The 22,775-nt window shown below is 42.6% G+C and overlaps 2 protein-coding genes across 2 annotated transcripts in view; both read right to left on the reverse strand.

Annotated features, from left to right (window-relative positions):
- The window catches only part of LOC306939690 (long-chain fatty acid transport protein 6), a 30,614-nt gene extending 9,094 nt beyond the window's left edge, over positions 1-21,520 (reverse strand). The window contains exons 1-9 of the mRNA XM_079524363.1: positions 21,266-21,520; positions 17,747-18,038; positions 14,232-14,344; positions 13,910-14,006; positions 12,103-12,261; positions 11,280-11,404; positions 5,829-6,023; positions 3,840-3,930; positions 2,897-3,095 (exon numbers count right to left, since the gene is read on the reverse strand). Of these exons, the coding sequence (XP_079380489.1) occupies positions 2,897-3,095; positions 3,840-3,930; positions 5,829-6,023; positions 11,280-11,404; positions 12,103-12,261; positions 13,910-14,006; positions 14,232-14,344; positions 17,747-18,038; positions 21,266-21,463 (1,469 nt within the window). The 5' untranslated portion in view covers positions 21,464-21,520. The remainder of the gene's footprint in view (positions 1-2,896; positions 3,096-3,839; positions 3,931-5,828; positions 6,024-11,279; positions 11,405-12,102; positions 12,262-13,909; positions 14,007-14,231; positions 14,345-17,746; positions 18,039-21,265) is intronic.
- LOC306939692 (proteasome maturation protein-like) lies at positions 610-1,044 on the reverse strand (the record flags this gene model as incomplete). Its single annotated transcript, XM_079524365.1, has 1 exon — positions 610-1,044. The coding sequence occupies one exon, from the start codon at positions 1,042-1,044 to the stop codon at positions 610-612; it is 435 nt and encodes a 144-aa protein (XP_079380491.1).
- Positions 21,521-22,775: the final 1,255 nt, after the last annotated feature.

The raw sequence follows: 22,775 nt of genomic DNA on the forward strand, positions 1-22,775 counted from the left end.
TCCAGTGGAAACACTGTGAACTGGTTCAATGTTAGGCGGGAAAAGAACTGAACTGGTTCAACGGTGGAAAACGGGCCTTGGTTTTGGCTATTCGAAAATAGAAGATCTACAAGCTCACTGCTGCAAGCTTGTACATCTTCTCTTCTGGTAGGGTCCCTGGCAAAAATGCATGCATATGGTGGTCCGCGGCCATGCAGAATGACGTGCTATTCCAACACTTCAGGCTTTCATATACTTTTCCTGCATTTTTTCTGAAAGTATTTGTTTTCCCACAGTTCTTTTTAACTGTTTAGCCTTGCTAATTCTTCTCTGTGTCACTTTTCAAATCTGAATAGCATTGACATAACATAACACTATTGCAAATTCCCTCCTTTCTCACTGACAATGTTCTGACAATTTACTGACAATCCACTCACTGTCTTGCCAATGGCATGAGTTCTCAAATGGCACATCTGTATAGATTTCATTATGAGGGTTCAAGAACGATAAGACTGTATGTGTAGTTTGTGTGTGTGTGTGTGTGTGTGTGTGTGTGTGTGTGTGTGTGTGTGTGTGTGTGTGTGTGTGTGTGTGTGCGTGCGTGCGTGCACATCGGTCCAACAACGTCCATCACAACAGCCCCAGCTTGTGCTCCACCATCCTATGCGGGTCGCCCATCCACTCGCTCTGCTCCGGGTCGTTGAGGATGTCCTCGAAGCCGATACTCTCGTCCATCCCGCGGAGCGTGTCGCACGCCACGTGGGAGCTGGGCAGAAAGGCCAGGCGTTGCCCTACCTGCCCCGTCGCCCGGAGCTCCATCTGCAGCCGCAGCGGCGCGTGGAGGCCCTGCTCGCTGCGCAGCGTGGCCAGGCGGAGGCGGTCGCGGTTCAGCTGGAAGTTCTTCTCGGGCAGCTCCAGCGCGTGGGCGGGGAGCAGCTGGGTCTGGACGCTGCCGGCGAAGCCGCCGCGCAGCGTGTCCCGGACGCCATGCGCGCCCTGCGGGCCGGGGCCCGCCAGCGGCACCACGCTGTCCTGCTGCTGGGAGTGCAGTCCTCGGCTTTCCATGGCTACGTTTGTGTGTAGGTGTTTTTTTTCTGCAGGCTTCTTTGCTCCTTTGGCGATATCTCTGGCTGTTGTCTTTAGGGCTGAATTTCTGTGTGCTTCTCTCAGGCCTGAGCGTCGATGTGTGGTAAAACGCTTTTGGAGGTATAAATGCAGTCCGTTTATGATATATCTGTGATGTATGATGTGACGTATGACTCCAAATTAGGGCAGTGTTTCAGCCCTGCCAAGGCCTCCATTATGAACCCCTAGACCAGGATTTCTCAAGGTGGGTGCCGTGACACACGTCCAGGGGTGCCTCGGAATACTTTGATAATATTGGAATCTATCAATGTCACTTCAGTTTGATCCGCTATGCTTAGTAAAACAGAGCTGAGTTCCACTGTACTTGAGTTCTTTCTACACCAACTCTCTTCACCAACCCCACCCCCAGGATAGGGATGCTGGTGTTCAAGTGGTCAAACATCAAGTATATGCTATAGAGTCCCTTATTCTCGGGGCGAACGTTCGGCGAAGAGTTCACAAGATCTTATACGGGAAAGCCCATATATGGGCATGCAGTATACCGATGACATCAGGGTACCCAAAAAGGACAGACAAAAAGGACAGACAGAAAAAGAGATCTCCATATATGAGCACAAAAGGGGGGTGCGCACGCTTATCCGACACAGCATAGGACCGACATGCGGAAACAACGATCGGATTAAGGTTGGCAAACACGCATTATGGTTGACTACCGGATTAAGATTGGCGAACATGCGTTAATGTTGGCGAACATGCGCTGCTCACGTGCTTGCGGTTATGGTTAGGTTAGGGTTTGAGGTAGGTTGTCGTTCTAATGACAGTCGGACCAATAGCATGTCGGAACTAATGCCTGCACCCCACAAAAAGAACATGCACTGCTATGACAGAAAACAGACAAAAAACGAAATAAAAACTAAATCTATGACTAAATATATTGACAATTTTGTCAACAAATAATTTTGTCGACAAAAATGTTAGGGAGAGACTATTGGAGAAGTGATCCAGTAGAACTAAAAAGACAAATCATTTTATGTTTGGTTGCAGATTGGCTTCTATTTTCGTAGACTGGCTATTTTCAGCATGAAAGTGTATAAAATCTGCCATTACGCCATCAAGGCCTGGCAAAAAAAAATGAATGGAATCGTAAAAAGGCCTATGACTAAATGAAAATTTGCCATCAGAATCAACAAAGTCGGGTTGAAGTAGGGTTGATTTCGTCGACTAAAACTATGATGGAAAATGTTCGTCGACTACCTTTATTTCCACTGACAAAAACTAAATAAAAACTAAGCTGTATGATGACTAAAACTAGTAAATATATATAATATATAATAATAACAAATAGTAATAATAAATTATTCAGTAGAACTAAAAGACAAGTGATTTCATGTTTGGTTGCATTTTCAGCATACAACCAAGTGTAAAATCAACCATTACGACGCCATCAAGGCCTCCCGAAATTCATTTTAGTCGACAAAATCAACTGTAGATTTATTCGACTAAAACTAGACTAAAACTAAAACATTTCAGATTCAATTTTACTCAAAAGACTGTGAGCAAAACAAGAGTAGTATGGATGAGAGTTACGACAACTCTGTTTACTTCATGGGGCCAATCTTCTACATTGACTTCTATTGGCGAAGAGTGACAAGGGCCTGAACCGGAAGTTTACGGAATGCATTGGAGTCTATGGGCTTTAGAGAGTGACAAACGAGTTACACGAACCACGTGACCGGGCTGTTTTCTGCCCCCCCCCCCCCCCGCCTCATTGGCAGAACTCTCCTTTCAATGGCTCTCTTAACTACAGTAACTCAAAATCAACAACGGTCACCTGAAGGTGTCCCCGAGGCGGTCCCTGAAGTAGAGGAAGTCACGGTGGTCGTGCAGCATGAGGTCTCCGGTGTTGAAGTAGACGTCTCCTTGGCGCAGCACGTCGCGGAGCAGCTTCTTCTCCGACTGCGTCTTGTTGCCGGCGTAGCCCAGGAACTGGTTGGTGAAGGACAGCGGCGCCACCAGGAGGCCCGTCTCTCCTATAGTGGTGGGAAAAAAAACGTACGTTAAAAGTATCAATACTGCAATGTAGAAATACTCTCCGTTACAAGTAAAGTACAAGTGCATGTTGGGCAACATTCAATGTAATTTCCAGTTGGGACGTCATCCAAAATGTTCCCCCCCATTTTAGTGGATGAGACCAAAAATCCCACGGCACATCTAGCTACTTCAGCTACATCCAAGATGGCGCCTGGTGCATCTCGAAATGTCCCCCCGTTGCTGCAAATCGCTGGGCGCTCTGATTTAGTGGTCCTAAATACCCCCGGGCGTTCGTGGTGTGTGTCCATGTAGATATTTTGTAAGATGTTTTTCAAAATATAGTAAGTAAAGGCAAAGAAGTTTAGGGACAAATGTAGTGGAAGTAGGGACACTGACAAAAATAGGGCCATATGTACAATGACACATTTTGGGGGTTTCTGTTAATTATTCGGTCAGGGGTGAAAAATTAGTTACAAAATCGTGGGATAAATTTAAAAAATAAAAAAAATGACACGCCATATCACAATAGTACAATATCCAAAATGACAGACAATATTCACTCTAATATCATGATATTGTTATAATATTGATACTAGGGATTACGTTTTCTTTGCTCCCGATCCAATTCCGATCATTTGAAAATGGCGTGATCTGCCCTGATTTCCGATCATGTGGTCGGATCGGGACAACCCTAACGTTAACGTACATGAACAGTGGTTTGACCTGCCTATGATTTATTTCACCTCTTTGACACGGCACACATCTTCCAGTGTCTGTGCGGACGGGTTCATATGTCTCTGCGTCACATCTCAACAGCTCGAAAGGCATATTCAGCTGGAAAAAACAAGAGTACCGTATTATTAACTGTAAAGCAGTGTTGATTTTGACAGCACATTTTGATTTATAGTAATAGTCTTTTGAATTTAGGTCACCTGAAATGTTATAGTTTTAGTCATATTTTAGTCAACTGAAAAGTTTTAGTTTTAGTCTATTAATAGTTGACTAAATCTACTGTTTACTTTGTCAGCTAAAATGTATTTTGGCAGGCGATGACGTCGTAATGGCTGATTTTACACTTGGTTGCATGCTGAAAATAGCCGATCTACAAGCTCACAACACGTCATGCTTGTGAGCTTGTAGATCTGCTAACACCCCAGCGCAACCTCAAATTCAAATGTCAGGTCATAATCACCTGCACGGAAGAAAGTAGCTCACAACATGTCTACAATGGATTTTTAGGAAACAAACACTGTCTTAGATCAGGGGTTCTCAACCCGTGGGTCGCGACCCCTCGGGGGGTCGCCAAATTATTTTAGGGGGTCCCCAAATTATTTTCAAAAAAATAAATAATAATAATACATTTTTTAAATTTTATTTTCACGATCTTTCTAAAATAGCAGACCTACAAGCTTGTAGCGCGCCACTCGGTGGCGCGCTATGAGCTTGTAGATCTGCTATTTTTCAATAGCTAAATTATTACAATGCTTAAAACACCAAAAGGGGTTCCCGCCCAAAATGGTTTAAGGTTATTGTAGCAGTCAATTTATATTGGGGGTCGGGAGGGGGCGGGGCGGGGGTCCCGAGACATTGCCAAAGCATTTCCGGGGGTCCCCGGCCAAAAACGTTGAGAACCCCTGTCTTAGATAGATAGAAAAAGGATAATTCTTTCCCGATTCTTCCCCGATGGGCCCCACCGTGTGATTCAATACTATGCCTTGGTAACGCCCTGCCTGCCTCTGATTGGCCTACCGACACTGCCCGTCTTACCAGACTTTCCTCCGAGGTGGATAGTCTGGTGACACCGATGCGAGGTTACTCCGTGGTGGGAAATAAATATTGCTCGGTCTTGGCATTGGCTCGCAACTCGAACGGGGCTGAGTGAGTCGGCTCTAGCGAACTTCGCAACGTTGGACACGGCAACTTGTGCGTTTTAGCGTGCCCTGTGTTGTCTCTCGTGGCTCAAGTTCGCTAGAGAGGGCGCTCCTCCGTTGTGGTCTAAAACTATACTTTATCAGCAAAAACTAGTCGGCGGTTGTTGGAAAAATAGTGGCAGCAGCAGGATTCAAACCTGGGAGGTGTGGATCCGTAGTCTAATGATTAGACCATTATGCTGTTGGCTGGCTGAATTGGTTTCTTGGTTTATTACAATGTGAGAAGAATGCTCCGCCCTGCGGGCATCTAACACTTCTTACTACTAGTAGGAGGGGGGCCAATCAGAGGCAGGTGGGGCGTTACCAAGGATAGTCACCGTCGTAGTCTAGAATTAGGCAGCCGCACCTCATCTTGTTGAAGTAATGGGCCCTCCCGATGGGCCCCACCTCGTTACACTCACCTTGTTGAAGTAACGGGCCCTCCCGATGGGCCCCACCTCGTTAGACTCACCCTGTTGAAGTAGCGGGCCCTCCCGATGGGCCCCACCTCGTTAGACTCACCCTGTTGAAGTAGCGGGCCCTCCCGATGGGCCCCACCTCGTTAGACTCACCCTGTTGAAGTAGCGGGCCCTCCCGATGGGCCCCACCTCGTTAGACTCACCCTGTTGAAGTAGCGGGCCCTCCCGATGGGCCCCACCTCGTTAGACTCACCCTGTTGAAGTAGCGGGCCCTCCCGATGGGCCCCACCTCGTTAGACTCACCCTGTTGAAGTAGCGGGCCCTCCCGATGGGCCCCACCTCGTTAGACTCACCCTGTTGAAGTAGCTGGCCCTCCCGATGGGCCCCACCTCGTTAGACTCACCTTGTTGAAGTAGCTGGCCCTCCCGATGGGCCCCACCTCGTCGGTGTAGTTGAGGAACCCGATGCTGGCCTCCGTCAGGCCGTAGCCTTCGCGGACACCGATCCTCCCGAAGCGCCGCGTGAACTCCCTCCACACGTCGGCCCGGAGGCCGCTCCCCGCCGCCACGCGCACTTTGTGGGCGCGCTCCTCCAGCATCTGGAAAAACCACACGACGTGCATGAACCATAACCATACTGTACATTAACCATACTGTACATTAAACTATACTGTACATTAACCATACTGTACATACTGTACATTAACCATACTGTACATTAACCATACTGTACATTAAACTATACTGTACATTAACCATACTGTACATTAACCATACTGTACATGAAACTATACTGTACATTAAACTATGCTGTACATTAACCATACTGTACATTAAACTATACTGTACATTAACCATACTGTACATTAACCATACTGTACATTAACCATACTGTACATGAACCATACTGTACATTAACCATACTGTACATTAACCATACTGTACATTAACCATACTGTACATTAAACTATACTGTACATTAAACTATACTGTACATTAACCATACTGTACATTAAACTATACTGTACATTAAACTATACTGTACATTAAACTATGCTGTACATTAACCATACTGTACATTAAACTATACTGTACATTAACCATACTGTACATTAACCATACTGTACATTAACCATACTGTACATTAACCATACTGTACATTAACCTATGCTGTACATTAAACTATACTGTACATTAAACTATACTGTACATTAACCATACTGTACATTAAACTATGCTGTACATTAACCATACTGTACATTAAACTATACTGTACATTAACCATACTGTACATTAAACTATGCTGTACATTAACCATACTGTACATTAACCATACTGTACATTAAACTATACTGTACATTAACCATACTGTACATTAACCATACTGTACATTAACCATACTGTACATTAAACTATACTGTACATTAACTATACTGTACATTAACCATACTGTACATTAAACATACTGTACATTAACCATACTGTACATTAAACTATACTGTACATTAACCATACTGTACATTAAACTATGCTGTACATTAACCATACTGTACATTAAACTATACTGTACATTAACCATACTGTACATTAAACTATGCTGTACATTAACCATACTGTACATTAAACTATACTGTACATTAACCATACTGTACATTAAACTATACTGTACATTAACCATACTGTACATTAACCATACTGTACATTAACCATACTGTACATTAAACTATACTGTACATTAACCATACTGTACATTAAACTATACTGTACATTAACCATACTGTACATTAAACTATACTGTACATTAACCATACTGTACATTAAACTATGCTGTACATTAACCATACTGTACATTAAACTATACTGTACATTAACCATACTGTACATTAAACCATACTGTACATTAAACCATACTGTACATTAACCATACTGTACATTAACCATACTGTACATTAACCATACTGTACATTAAACTATACTGTACATTAACCATACTGTACATTAACCATACTGTACATTAACCATACTGTACATTAAACTATACTGTACATTAACCATACTGTACATTAAACTATACTGTACATTAACCATACTGTACATTAAACTATGCTGTACATTAACCATACTGTACATTAAACTATACTGTACATTAACCATACTGTACATTAAACTATGCTGTACATTAACCATACTGTACATTAAACTATACTGTACATTAACCATACTGTACATTAACCATACTGTACATTAAACTATACTGTACATTAACCATACTGTACATTAACCATACTGTACATTAACCATACTGTACATTAAACTATGCTGTACATTAACCATACTGTACATTAAACTATACTGTACATTAACCATACTGTACATTAAACTATACTGTACATTAACCATACTGTACATTAACCATACTGTACATTAAACTATACTGTACATTAAACTATGCTGTACATTAACCATACTGTACATTAAACTATGCTGTACATTAACCATACTGTACATTAAACTATGCTGTACATTAACCATACTGTACATTAACCATACTGTACATTAAACTATGCTGTACATTAACCATACTGTACATTAAACTATGCTGTACATTAACCATACTGTACATTAAACTATACTGTACATTAAACTATGCTGTACATTAACCATACTGTACATTAAACTATGCTGTACATTAACCATACTGTACATTAAACTATGCTGTACATTAACCATACTGTACATTAAACTATGCTGTACATTAACCATACTGTACATTAACCATACTGTACATTAAACTATACTGTACATTAACACCCCAATCGCCCAGGACGAAGTTCACCGTCCTTTCTATTAGTAACACCCAGCTCCCAGGACGAAGTTTTATCCAAAAGACGAAGTTTATTGATATGAAAACCGATCGCATCGCTCCACAGCCTAGGAGCGCCTGTTGCGCAATCCTCGATGTTGCGTAACAGTGGGACGTCATTGAAAATGTCCCCCCGTACTGTCTGTCCACTAATTTCTTTTTTTTACAAAAACAGAAAAAAATATGCCCCCCCCCCTATTAGCCTACGACAACGAAAATCTTAAAACGTTAATAACTCTCGATCTAAATCATCCCGTCCACTTCTAAGAAAAGATCCTGTGTCTAGTCGCGTTAGATTTAATCATGCCTCCCGTTGTTGTCGATCGCCTTTAGAGTGTTTTGGCTACATTTAGCTGCCCCAGCCACATCCGGTATAACTTCCGGTCCGTCGGTGAAAGTGCTCCGTTGCTATAAATCGATTGGGCGCTATGATTTAATGGATTAAATAACCCCGGGCAATCGGAGTGTTAACCATACTGTACATTAAACTATACTGTACATTATCAAGCAGGGACGTGCAGACAATGTTAGATAGGCAGGGGTTCAAATTCCCTAAAAGGGCACTTTTGGCAAAAACAAAAATTAGCGAAATCTGAAGAAGTTGCATTGGTGTGGTTGACCTTAAAACGGTTTTGTTGCAACTGGTGTGGTTTGGGCTTTGCTGTAGGCTGGTTGACGAGGTAGTAATCAGTGTTAATTGCAGTAGGCTGGTTGACGAGGTATTACGATTAATGAGTGTAATTTCTTACAGTAGGCTGGTTTGACGAGGTAGTAATGAGTGTAATTTCTTACAGTAGGCTGGTTGACGAGGTAGTAATGAGTGTAATTTCTTACAGTAGGCTGGTTGACGAGGTAGTAATGAGTGTAATTTCTTACGGTAGGCTGGTTGACGAGGTAGTAATGAGTGTAATTTCTTACGGTAGGCTGGTTGACGAGGTAGTAATGAATGTAATTTCTTACAGTAGGTTGGTTGACGAGGTAGTAATGAGTGTAATTTCTTACAGTAGGCTGGTTGACGAGGTAGTAATGAGTGTAATTTCTTACAGTAGGTTGGTTGACGAGGTAGTAATGAATGTAATTTCTTACAGTAGGCTGGTTGACGAGGTAGTAATGAGTGTAATTTCTTACAGTAGGCTGGTTGACGAGGTAGTAATGAGTGTAATTTCTTACGGTAGGCTGGTTGACGAGGTAGTAATGAGTGTAATTTCTTACGGTAGGCTGGTTGACGAGGTAGTAATGAGTGTAATTTCTTACGGTAGGCTGGTTGACGAGGTAGTAATGAGTGTAATTTCTTACAGTAGGCTGGTTGACGAGGTAGTAATGAGTGTACTTTCTTACGGTAGGCTGGTTGACAAGGTAGTAATGAGTGTAATTTCTTACAGTAGGCTGGTTGACGAGGTAGTAATGAGTGTAATTTCTTACAGTAGGCTGGTTGACGAGGTAGTAATGAGTGTAATTTCTTACGGTAGGCTGGTTGACAAGGTAGTAATGAGTGTAATTTCTTACAGTAGGCTGGTTGACGAGGTAGTAATGAGTGTAATTTCTTACGGTAGGCTGGTTGACGAGGTAGTAATGAGTGTAATTTCTTACGGTAGGCTGGTTGACGAGGTAGTAATGAGTGTAATTTCTTACGGTAGGTTGGTTGACGAGGTAGTAATGAGTGTAATTTCTTACGGTAGGTTGGTTGACGAGGTAGTAATGAGTGTAATTTCTTACAGTAGGCTGGTTGACGAGGTAGTAATGAGTGTAATTTCTTACGGTAGGCTGGTTGACGAGGTAGTAATGAGTGTACTTTCTTACAGTAGGCTGGTTGACGAGGTAGTAATGAGTGTAATTTCTTACAGTAGGCTGGTTGACGAGGTAGTAATGAGTGTAATTTCTTACAGTAGGCTGGTTGACGAGGTAGTAATGAGTGTAATTTCTTACGGTAGGCTGGTTGACGAGGTAGTAATGAGTGTAATTTCTTACAGTAGGCTGGTTGACGAGGTAGTAATGAGTGTAATTTCATACAGTAGGTTGGTTGACGAGGTAGTAATGAGTGTAATTTCTTACGGTAGGCTGGTTGACGAGGTAGTAATGAGTGTAATTTCTTACAGTAGGCTGGTTGACGAGGTAGTAATGAGTGTAATTTCTTACGGTAGGTTGGTTGACGAGGTAGTAATGAGTGTAATTTCTTACGGTAGGCTGGTTGACGAGGTAGTAATGAGTGTAATTTCTTACAGTAGGTTGGTTGACGAGGTAGTAATGAGTGTAATTTCTTACAGTAGGCTGGTTGACGAGGTAGTAATGAGTGTAATTTCTTACGGTAGGTTGGTTGACGAGGTAGTAATGAGTGTAATTTCTTACAGTAGGTTGGTTGACGAGGTAGTAATGACTCAATGAGTGTAATTTCTTACAGTAGGTTGGTTGACGAGGTAGTAATGAGTGTAATTTCTTACAGTAGGCTGGTTGACGAGGTAGTAATGAGTGTAATTTCTTACGGTAGGCTGGTTGACGAGGTAGTAATGAGTGTAATTTCTTACGGTAGGTTGGTTGACGAGGTAGTAATGAGTGTAATTTCTTACAGTAGGTTGGTTGACGAGGTAGTAATGACTCAATGAGTGTAATTTCTTACAGTAGGTTGGTTGACGAGGTAGTAATGAGTGTAATTTCTTACAGTAGGCTGGTTGACGAGGTAGTAATGAGTGTAATTTCTTACAGTAGGCTGGTTGACGAGGTAGTAATGAGTGTAATTTCTTACAGTAGGCTGGTTGACGAGGTAGTAATGAGTGTAATTTCTTACGGTAGGTTGGTTGATGAGGTAGTAATGAGTGTAATTTCTTACAGTAGGCTGGTTGACGAGGTAGTAATGAGTGTAATTTCTTACAGTAGGCTGGTTGACGAGGTAGTAATGAGTGTAATTTCTTACAGTAGGCTGGTTGACGAGGTAGTAATGAGTGTAATTTCTTACAGTAGGCTGGTTGACGAGGTAGTAATGAGTGTACTTTCTTACGGTAGGCTGGTTGACGAGGTAGCGACACAGCTCCCCTATGTACAGGAACACGGTCACTTCATTCTTCATGCAGTCCTTCCAGAACTGGCCTGCTGAAAACTTCTTCTTTAACACACAAGTAGCACCTGTTGAAAAGAAATAATAATATTAATAATACAAATAAATGTATGTTTATGTTTTATCATTGAGCTAATATAGCCTGCCTGTCTCAATAGAAGAGCCCGGAGACCAAATTGTCCCAATTGCATAAGTTATATATTGTAATAACAGAGAATATTATGAATTAAAGTATATCGCTGCTGTCGGGCAGAAACCTCTTATCTCCATATTCTATTCGTGTTGTTTTTTTGTAAATTAATTGCCTACTTATTACAGCGTCACACAAAAGCATTCAACAAATAGCAGATGTACAAGCTCGAAACACAGCGCAAACCCACACGTTTCGAGCTTGTAGATCTGCTACTTTTGCTACTTTTGAATCTGTATCCTGAAAGGTAACAGTCTTGGATATATGAGGTTTCCACACGACAGAGACGATATTCTAATTTGGTAGAACTTCTGGGTGGCCAACAAAAATATCATATTCATGTGGTTATTGTGAAGTGGTTTGATGCACTTTGCAAAAGAGCAGATCTACAAGCTCACAGTTTGTTGTGACACGTTCTGAGGTTGTAGATCTGCTCTTTTCAAATAGCCAATTAATTTTGGGTTAAAAAAGTGGTTAAACTGATTTTGATGCTACATTTTAAGTCATTAACGTAGCATCAATGTAAATTACCCCCCCTGGCAGGACCCCCCCAGGGCATGCTGTTCTATTGGTTACCCAGCTGGATGCATCCTCCAATCCCCAGCAGGGAGGCAGACATGTGGTAGAGGGGCAGGGTGATGTAGATGACGTCGCTGCAGCGCGCCCCGCACAGCTGCAGGAAGGACATGCTCATGATGGCCTTGAAGTGACCCACGCGCGTCGCCTTGGACACACCTGGCGAGAGACGGCATGACGGCATTCTGACAACCAGTGTTGGAAAGTAACTAAAGTAACTTATTACATATTACCTTTTTTCAGTAACTAGTAATCAGTGTTGATTTTGTTGACTAATATGACAAAAAATAAATGGAAACTAAATGAAAACTAAGCTATGATGACTAAAACTAAGACTAAATTAAAGTAATTATTATTATTTCCACACAACAACTCTAAGTTATATTAATTACATAGTTTAATGTTGAAAATGAGTGGGATTCCCCTTTAATGGGTTAAGGTCAAGGTTCAGCAGACACACACACACACACACACACACACACACACACACACACACACACACACACACACACACACACACACACACACACACACACACACACACACACACACACACACACACACACACACACACACACACACACACACACACACACACACACACACACACACACACACACACACACACACACAGTTTTTTTTGTAGGTTTTTTTTAAACACAGTGGGTGAAGGTTATACCCTTATACTACCACTAACATCTACTCTAGTCTGGATCTATACATGACATTACACTGGTTAAAACCCTTATACGACCACTAACATCTACTCTAGTCTGGATCTATACATGACATTACACTGGTTAAAACCCTTATACGACCACTAACATCTACTCTAGTCTGGATCTATACATGACATTACACTGGTTAAAACCCTTATACGACCACTAACATCTACTCTAGTCTGGATCTATACATGACATTACACTGGTTAAAACCCTTATACAACCACTAACATTACTCTGGATCTATACATGACATTACACTGGTTAAAACCCTTATACGACCACTAACATTACTCTGGATCTATACATGACATTACACTGGTTAAAACCCTTATACAACCACTAACATTACTCTGGATCTATACATGACATTACACTGGCTAAAACCCTTATACAACCACTAACATTACTCTGGATCTATACATGACATTACACTGGTTAAAACCCTTATACGACCACTAACATTACTCTGGATCTATACATGACATTACACTGGTTAAAACCCTTATACGACCACTAACATTACTCTAGACTGGTTCTATACATGACATTACACTGGTTAAAACCCTTATACGACCACTAACATTACTCTGGATCTATACATGACATTACACTGGTTAAAACCCTTATACGACCACTAACATTACTCTAGACTGGATCTATACATGACATTACACTGATTAAAACCCTTATACGACCACTAACATTACTCTGGATCTATACATGACATTACACTGGTTAAAACCCTTATACGACCACTAACATCTACTCTGCTGATAAAACCCATATACGACCACTAACATTTACTCTGCTGGTAAAACCCTTATACGACCACTAACATTTACTCTGCTGGTAAAACCATTACAACCACTAAAGATTACAATGGATATGTACATTACATTACAGTTCAGTGAGTACAGTGGTTTCCAACACCTTTTAGCTCGACACTCCAAAAAACATCATTTAATGTCTACAAGCCAATCTACAAGATGCAAAATACATACATTATTTTTACCCACTGGAAGCCCCTCAGCAACCCCTGGGGGTTTCCTAAATAAAGGAATAAAAACAGCACACAAAATGACCTGTGGTTCCTGATGTAAATATGAAGAGGAAGTTGGACATGATGTCGACGTCGGATGGGCCCGCCATCACGCGCTCGTCAGCGGACACCAGCTCCACCTTTAGAACATTAAAGTGAATTAGAGAGTGATAGAGAGTTGTTGTATTATTATTTATTTCAGTTTTTTAGTGCATGTGATGCTTTGGCAATACTGTAATTGTTACATTCATGCCAATAAAACTATTTTAATTTAATTTAAATTGAATTGAGAGAGAGAGCTCATGACCCAAAAGAGAACATTTATGTCTGCTTTGTTAATATGACCAAATAAACGACTACAGTACCTTGTCCAATAAGGTGCTGACGCCACTAGAGGGGGACGCGTGGTCCACCACCCACACCTCCACCTGCTGCTGCTGGAGCTCCGCCAGCACCTCCAGCACACCGCTCAGCACGTCTACGGAGACATATACAGTAGCATATGATGTAGAGACACAGCATTTGGGGAAGGCCGCAGCAGTGGCCTAAAGGTTAGAGGAGCACCCTTGTTGCAGTAAGGTTGCTGCCGGTTCGATTCCCCAGACTGGTAAAAAACTGGGGAGGTGAATGCCCACATCTCTCCCAACACCGCTGAAGTGCCCTTGAGCAAGACACTGAACCCCCAACTGCTCCAGTGGAACTGCTCAGTGGGCAACAGCATAAGACTGTGGTTGTACTGGTCAAGTACTGGAAAAAGATACCAGCACTCACTTTGTATCCAGTAGGATTCTTGTTTATTTAGGTTTCGTCCAGCAGCAAACACATGGACGTTTCGGCCCGGAGTCCTTCGCCGCCTTCATCAGCGTGAATTTGCGTGATTTACGCTGAGGAAGGCCTCCGGGACTCAGTCAGGCCACATTAGAACTTTGAGAACCAATGCAACACGTTATAAAATGATATTAGGATTAGGATGCAATAAAAAAAACAAAAGAAGTAACAAATAAAATGACAGAAGATGCAGAAGAGAAATAACAAAATAAAACTCCATGAAAGGCAGTGGCAACAAGAAAAGTTGTGTAGCTGTGATTTAAAATAAATATATCAATTTCGAGCGGTCCTTGGCACAAAAACCTTTGAGAACTAGTTGCTATTTACAGACCTGTGTGGAGCAGAAACAATGCAAGACTGCAGGTATAGAGCAGGGGTTCTCAACCCGTGGGTCGCGACCCCTCGGGGGGTCGCCAAATTATTTTAGGGGGTCCCCAAATTATTTAAAAAAAAAATATATATATATATATTTTTAAATTTTATTTTCACGATTTTTCAAAAATAGCAGACCTACAAGCTCATAGCGCGCCACTCGGTGGCGCGCTATGAGCTTGTAGATCTGCTATTTTTAAATAGCTAAATTATAACTGCTTAAAACACCAAAAGGGGTTCCCGCCCAAAATGGTTTAAGGTTATTGTAGCAGTCAATTTATATTGGGGGTCGGGAGGGGGGCGGGGCGGGGGTCCCGAGACATTGCCAAAGCATTTCCGGGGGTCCCCGGCCAAAAACGTTGAGAACCCCTGGTATAGAGGTGTATATTTTCTGTACATAAATCTAGACATCCATAAAACAAATGAGCACCAATCAAACATTCAATCAAAAACATTCAGATTACACACTGCTGTATAGAATTTGGCAAAAATTAAAGCAAACTAGGTCATCGTAAGCCTCGGTACCCACGCTTTTATTTTCGTTCGCATTCGGCTCAAAAATTAAAAGCCTGGGGAAACCCTTTGGAAAATCTGGCATAGGAAGTGGGAGCCAACTTGCATTTCGCAAACCAATAACTTGGGGCGTATTTTGCTGCGAATTTGGTGACGTCGGTGTTCATAGCTGTATTCTACCGGGTAGGGGAGGAGGGGGACGGCGGCGGGCACTCAGATCGGTGAGCCAATAGGATCCACTGCCTTGTACTCTCACTGCCTTGTCTCTCCCAGCTCTGTCTCTCTACTCGCCAAGCACCCGCACCTCTAGACCAGAAATCACAGAGGCTGAGTGTAAAATGAGTACAATTGTCAAATTAATTTGTGACCATGGGGTGGCGCTGTTATCCTTTTAAGCATCAGGTTCACTGGCATCTGTAGGGAGGATTGACCCGGAAGGGCAATGGTTTTTGACCGCAGGTACGTCACTGTTGTTCAAACACTGTGGAGCGAAATGTTTGTTTGTCTGAAATGTTTATTTGTCTGTCTCTAATTATGGGTTTTATGTAATCGCATATGGTGAACAGGTGAAGCAAGCAATAAATATTTAAAAGCACGAAGAGCTGCCTGTGTTAATCATTGGAGCACTGACACACAGCGAACAGTACAAGTCTAGCATCAGCGCGTCAGCCAGGTCCAACCACGGGATCAATTCCTCGAGAGACGGAGGCTCTCATACTGAGGTCACCGTGCCATAATAACCCCATTATACTGTGGCTCTTACAGCATGCTTTTATGAGAGGGACAGAATGTGGGTGAAGGGTGAAGTGTAATCATATCACCTGGAAGGAGAACGTTATGTCACGTCATTATCATTACATGTCGTTGTCGTCGGGCAGAAACCTCGTATTATCTTTATGTTTTTGCAAATTAATAATATATATTTTTTTTAGATAAAATTAAAGTGGTATGTATACTATGTGCGCCTGTGGGTTTTTATAAATACTAGAAATTGAGAGCAGGACACCCGATCTGAGTGAGACACGCAAACACTCACAAAGTGGCTACTGGCCAATCACAGCAGCACGTCCTTGCACAAGTGCACTGGCTAATCATCACAGTGCATACTTGCACAAGCCTTATAGTGTTTCGAATGATGCTGCGGAGCACGCTCGTGGTGGGAGAAGGGGTGTTTTCACCCCTCAACGCCTTCTGACAGAAATACATGGGGTTGGGCCATGCATCCAGTAATCCCAACCCAGTAGTCACTTTGAGTGGCACCACACAAAGCCACGGGTGAACATGTACTGTATGTCGGACTAGGACATTACTATTACTAACCCTAACCCCAAACCTAACCCTAACCGCAAGCACAACTCAACGCATGTGGGTGAACATGTACTCTATGCCGGACATTACTATTACTAACCCTACCCCAAAACCCAACCCAACCCTAACCCTAACCGCAAGCACGACACAACGCATGTTGGACCAAAGCAAACTGTACTTTATCCGCAAAAAAAGAAGTTGTTCGCGGTGGACACAAGAATTATGGCATGAGCAGGATTTGAACTCAGGAGGTACAGATTGAAAGTCTATAGCCTAACGAGCCATGCTACGAGCTGGCTGCTGGAATGCTTTTCCAGAGTCTACTACATTATAACACGCCCAACTCATGTAAAAGAAAAGGAAAAACCCCACCTAGTAGGGGTTAACCCCGCCCAGTAGGGGAGGGGGCCCCATCCCCTCCCATATTTCTCAGAGATATAGCTCACGGGTGATTTTTTTCATACTTACAGTTCTAGGAAACACAGAATGGGGGGACCTTTTTATTATTTCCACACAACAGCTCTAAGGTATATTAATGACATAGTAAAATGTTGAAAATGGGTGGTTTTCCCCTTTAACTAATGATAAGAGCTTGTGTGACTAAAATAATAACTACATTTGTATTTCTTTCAGCGGTGGTACTGGTAACTAAGTACAATAATAATAATAATAATAATAATAATAATAATAAGGGTAAAAAAAATAAGGGTAATAATGAATTTTATTTGTATTGGACTTTTCATTCACAGGTCATCCCAGAGTGCTACATTAACTTAAGTACTGTACTAAATCAAAAGTTGAGAAAGCAAGCAAGCAAGCAAGAAAGAACGCAAGAACAAACAAACAAACTGGCACTGACCCGCCCCCACCACCAGACGCGTGGCTCCGCAGCAGTCCAGACAGTGCAGCAGAGCACGGGGCTTGAGGTTGGTGTTGAGGAAGGCCACCTGCGCCGCCAGCTTGCACAGGCCCAGCCACGCACACACGAAGTCGGGCTCGTTGCACATGAGCAGCGCCACCACGTCCCCACGCCGCACGCCCACCTCCTTCTGGAAGACACGCGCGAAGCGCCCGGAGCGCCCGTCCACCTCGCCGTAGCTCAGATGCTGGTCCTCGTAGACGATGAAGGCCTTGTCGGGGGTCTTCTTCGCCTGTAGAGGGATGATCATATTATCAGAATCAGAATCAGAATCTTTATTGTCAGATCAGATGAGATTTAGCCTCTCAGACCCAAAACTTTGAATATTTTGTTATCGTTCATCATCGGATAAGATGTCCACAATTCCATGCTGTATTGATGTGTGGTACCATAGGAGACAACAGGCAAACGTTGATCAAAATAACAATTATTCTACATTCTCTAGTGTAGACTTCATTTATGTAATGCAGATGTTTAACAATAATTTTACTTTTGAGTGCATAAAATAAATTGGGTTTCATTTTACACGCTCAAGAGTTAAAGATCTATAAGGGTCCATTTGGTTACCAACTCTCCCTCACTTAGCTGGGGACCACCCGGAACCCCCTTAAGGACCACTGGTGGTCCCTGGACCACTGGTTGAGAACCACAGTGAGGGTGGTGATAATAGATTCGGTGCAAGCTCCATCATATTCTTGTCCCGCCAGCCCAGGCCCGTACTTACATTTCACGCATATTCCCACTAGGCCGAGGAAGAAATGTCACCCTTTTCCACATTGGCCTATTATAGCGCCACCAGGAGGCCATCAGGCAGATTTTTACAAAGCAATTATTGTGGGCTGGCTCTGGCGAGCACATACTAGTTCTCTTTTTTTTAGCCTGGCTAATAAGCCAGACTCAAATCACACTGTCGTGTGGTATTTGAGTCTGGAGATGCTGTGTATGGATCTTGTTTCCCGGGGGGCGGGTTGAAACATTTTCTCTTTGACGCAATTGGTCAGAGCTACTGTCAGTCAAAGGTCTCAAGCATTGAACATCATTGTACCAAAGCCTGCCCATATTGCATACCGTGTCCCGATTGGCCACACCAGTTATCTGGTGTAGGAAATGGGCGTACAATTGAGCCTCTCCAGACCGTAATCCACCGGCAGGCAATTTTTTTTTTGCCAACGGCTGATTCGGTCTGGCTTATTAGCCAGGCTAACTTTTTTTGGCATCCAACTACCTCCACATACTTCAAACCAGTTCAAACTTCAACATGTTCAGCTTTACACAGTTTATGCTTGTATTTTTGGTTGGCTGCTATAACAATGCATTCAAACCTCTGCCACTTCCTGGGGCGGCAGTGAATAAGTCACCATCCATCATCAGTGCCGGACCAATGGTCCATTTTGGTTTTCAGCGAGCCCACGCAGTTTCTGCAGGAACTGCTTTTCTAGTGATTTTATATTACTCCCAAACTAAGATTTTTGCCAAACATCATCCTATCTAACAAGAGGGGTCTGTCGAATTTGTGATAGTTCCTGGAATCAACAGTTTGCAGGAATGTCCCCACAATAACCTACCTGAGACCTGTGCTCCGAGGAGCACTTTTTCTAGTTTTGTTTTGTTTGGGGGGGAAATCAAAGAAACGACATATTATTTCCACATTCTTTTTCTCAATAAATCAGTGCTATTGAACACCCTTTACATTGTGCGTTGGTTAATAACACATTGAACCAATGAAAAGTATTAAAAAGCGCTTTGGACAAAACCTCTTAACTGAACTCCATTGGACCCTCAAACTGTCTGCTAAAGCAGCTACCCTCTCCCCCTCTCAGTTAATGTCACAATACCAACTTTGATGAGGCAGTATTGCATTGTTTTAAAAATATGTGGTTTCCTGAATTTCCTGAAAAATTAACATTTTGGAGTTAGGAGTTTTTCTCCCTGACAGCAAAGATATCCATCCATACAGTATACAGTACATGAGGTTGACACATATCCATCAATACAGTATGTTATATACATGAGGTTTACACACATAATAAAGGTACATGAGCTGTTGTAGCAGGAGTGGCTCAGAGGAGCCTCTGCCTGGTTAAGATGTTGGCTTTCCACGCGGGAGACCCCAGCTAAATGTGAGGGGTAATATGCCACTAAAATGTGGAACACCCTTTTTTACTTTCTTTAACTGTACGTCTTTAATGTTATGAATTGAAAATGGAGGACCCTAATGTAAACAAGTCTTAGTGCTTTTCTGGTTTCATCCTCGTAGCAGTTTTTGTATTGGCTTGTGCCTTCGTTTGAAATGTACCCATTCATACTGTGAATAAAATGTTCAATCAATCAATCAAATAATGGAGAGTTGGTAACCAAATGAATAATGAACCCTTATAGATCTTTAACTCTTGAGAGTGTAAAATGAAACCAAACAGACCCTTATATATCTTTCTTTAACACTGCAGATAGGCAGTGAATGAAACTGTGAAAGTCCAGACCAGAGATAGGTGATCTGGCAATCTCAGGGCTGTCAACATTGGACTGTCAGAATCAAGGAGAGTTTGGTAATAGAACAGTTCTTAACTGTTCTATTGCAATGGTGATGACAAAAACAACAGTAACAGAATAAACATTTACATGATTTGTTTTGTAATCATTACCAGTTGTTTATATGCCTTCTTAGACAAATCTTTGGGCTTATGATATGAAAGGTGTGCCCTGGCAGAAAAAAACTGTCTGAGAGGCTAACAAACTTTAGTAGTGCAGTCAGATTTGATCAATAACTACTGGAGGCCTATGAGTCACACTCACACACCAGACACCACCCCCTGCCGGGGGTCTGGACTGGGGGTCCTCCCCCAGAAACTTTGTAACACAGTAGTTTGGGAATTCGATACCAAATCAAGGAGAAATCCCCAGAGAAATGACAATCCGGGAGTCTGCCAGAAGATGAGGTCAAAATCCAGAAGACTCCTGGCTCCTATGACCAGATGTCCCCCTTTGCTTGGGTCAGTCCCTCATTCCAAGACTTTTCAAGTGTCCCACCCATCAGTGTCCAAATGCCCTATAGTCCCCTAATAGTTGTCTTAGTGTTGTAAAGGTATCTTTTCCCGCAAGGTGTGTTTTTAAGCCTGTTAAAATAACATGAGAAATATCCCCTAGGCTACAGTACCTGCATGTCCGCCATACCACCCATGATAAATTAACATTTTAAAACTAAATGTGAGACGCCAGAGCCGGGTTTAATAACAAAATAATATGCAATATTAGCCCTATGGTCGAATATGATATGACATAAGGCATTTAATAGCAACTTGAGTAATACGTTGCTATAACCACATTTAACCCGTCCCACATAAGCGATAGTTCTATGGGTAGGCTACTTGTGTTCCTCAAATGAACAGTTCGGATCAGGTCACCCTATAGAAGGGTTACTTAATTGGCAACCCTGATTGTCCAGATAGGTGCTGATCTTACCTGGTGAATGAAGCAGTCCAGGTAGGTGATCACCCCCCTCTGCATGCGGGACCTCACAGCCCGTCCGACCGTCCGAACCCTCACATAGTAGCTCAGATCGTCCCAGAACCAGGGGTACTGGCTCCTCTGGACCCACAGCGCGGACAGCAGGCCCACCGCCATGGCTGTCACCCACCCCGCCGCCAGCCAAGTGAACATGATGTCTCACCTTAAAAACAAACAGGTTTTTACGACATTAATAAAGTTCTGCTTCAACAGAAACTTATTTACATGGCTGAGCTGAGCTGGGGGGACGGTTCCTGCCTGGCTGCTGACGTGCCGGCAGTGCGCATGCGCATGGGGAGCAGCGTTGCCAGATCTTTCGACGGAAATAAGTGAGCAGGGTCTATGAAAACAATGAAGCCCAGAAGAAGCCACTCCACAAATGAGCTAATTTAAATCTAATATTCATTATTTGAAAATATTTCCCTCAAAATGTCGGGAAACTTGCATGCATGCAAGATGCATTAGAACTATGCTACTATATACTGTAATAATAAGAATTCGAAAATTTGATTTTGTTTCAATTTGATTAGTTATTTGTAACTGAAGCTGAATAAACATATGGTTTTGATTGATTGATTGAAATATGTATTAACAGTTTGCAGAATTACAGTACATTTCAAGCACAACTCGATACAAAGACTGTTAACTGTGAGTGGACGACCCAATAAAGCATTACACTTGTTTACAAGAGGGTCCACCTTGTTCTATTCATCAAAACATTTAGAGACGTACAAATAGACACTTCTATACAGCCAAATAACAGAACAGGAATTCATCATAAAGGAGGTAAAAAGGGAAAATAAACATACAGTGAGGGGGAAAACAAGGGGGGGGGATTCCGATTTTACGGGGGCCAGCTTCGAATTGCAGCCGTCCGTAGGTGCCCTTTGAGAGTGGTTTTGAAGGAGTCAAGGGATTCACATGTCTTAATGACTGTTGGTAGGGCGTTACACATTTTGGTGGCATAGGAGCGAAAATAATTTAGTCCCTTGTTTGTGCCGCATCTGGGTTGTACATGGTTTGTTGCTCTCCCTCTGGTGTTGTGGGTGTGGACTTCGTTAACATTAAGGAAGTATTTCAGGTACATGGGTATCTTGGTGGTGTATCGAATCTTGTGGACCAGACCCATTGCAAGATGCTGTACTCTGTCGTCGACCCTAAGCCATTCCAGCCTGTCAAAGTGGGCAGGGGTGAGGTGGGTTCGGGCCAAGTAGGAGCCTGACCAGTTTGTTTTGGGAGGTCTGGAGCCTTGTTTTAAGGGCCTTTGAGGTGCTGTGGTACCAAGAGGTGCATGCAGTCAAAGAAACCTTGTACGAGGGCTCCTGTTAAGGTCTTCAAGGTGTTTTTGTTGACCAGTGAGGAGATCCTGTAAAGGAATCTTGTTCTTTGATGGACTTTTTTGATTACATTGGTGGCCATTTTATCACCGGAAAGATTAGCCTCCAGGATGGAACCTAGGTAGGTA

The sequence above is a fragment of the Electrona antarctica genome (genome assembly GCF_951216825.1).
Source record: "Electrona antarctica genome assembly, chromosome: 16".
Taxonomy (NCBI): domain Eukaryota; kingdom Metazoa; phylum Chordata; class Actinopteri; order Myctophiformes; family Myctophidae; genus Electrona; species Electrona antarctica.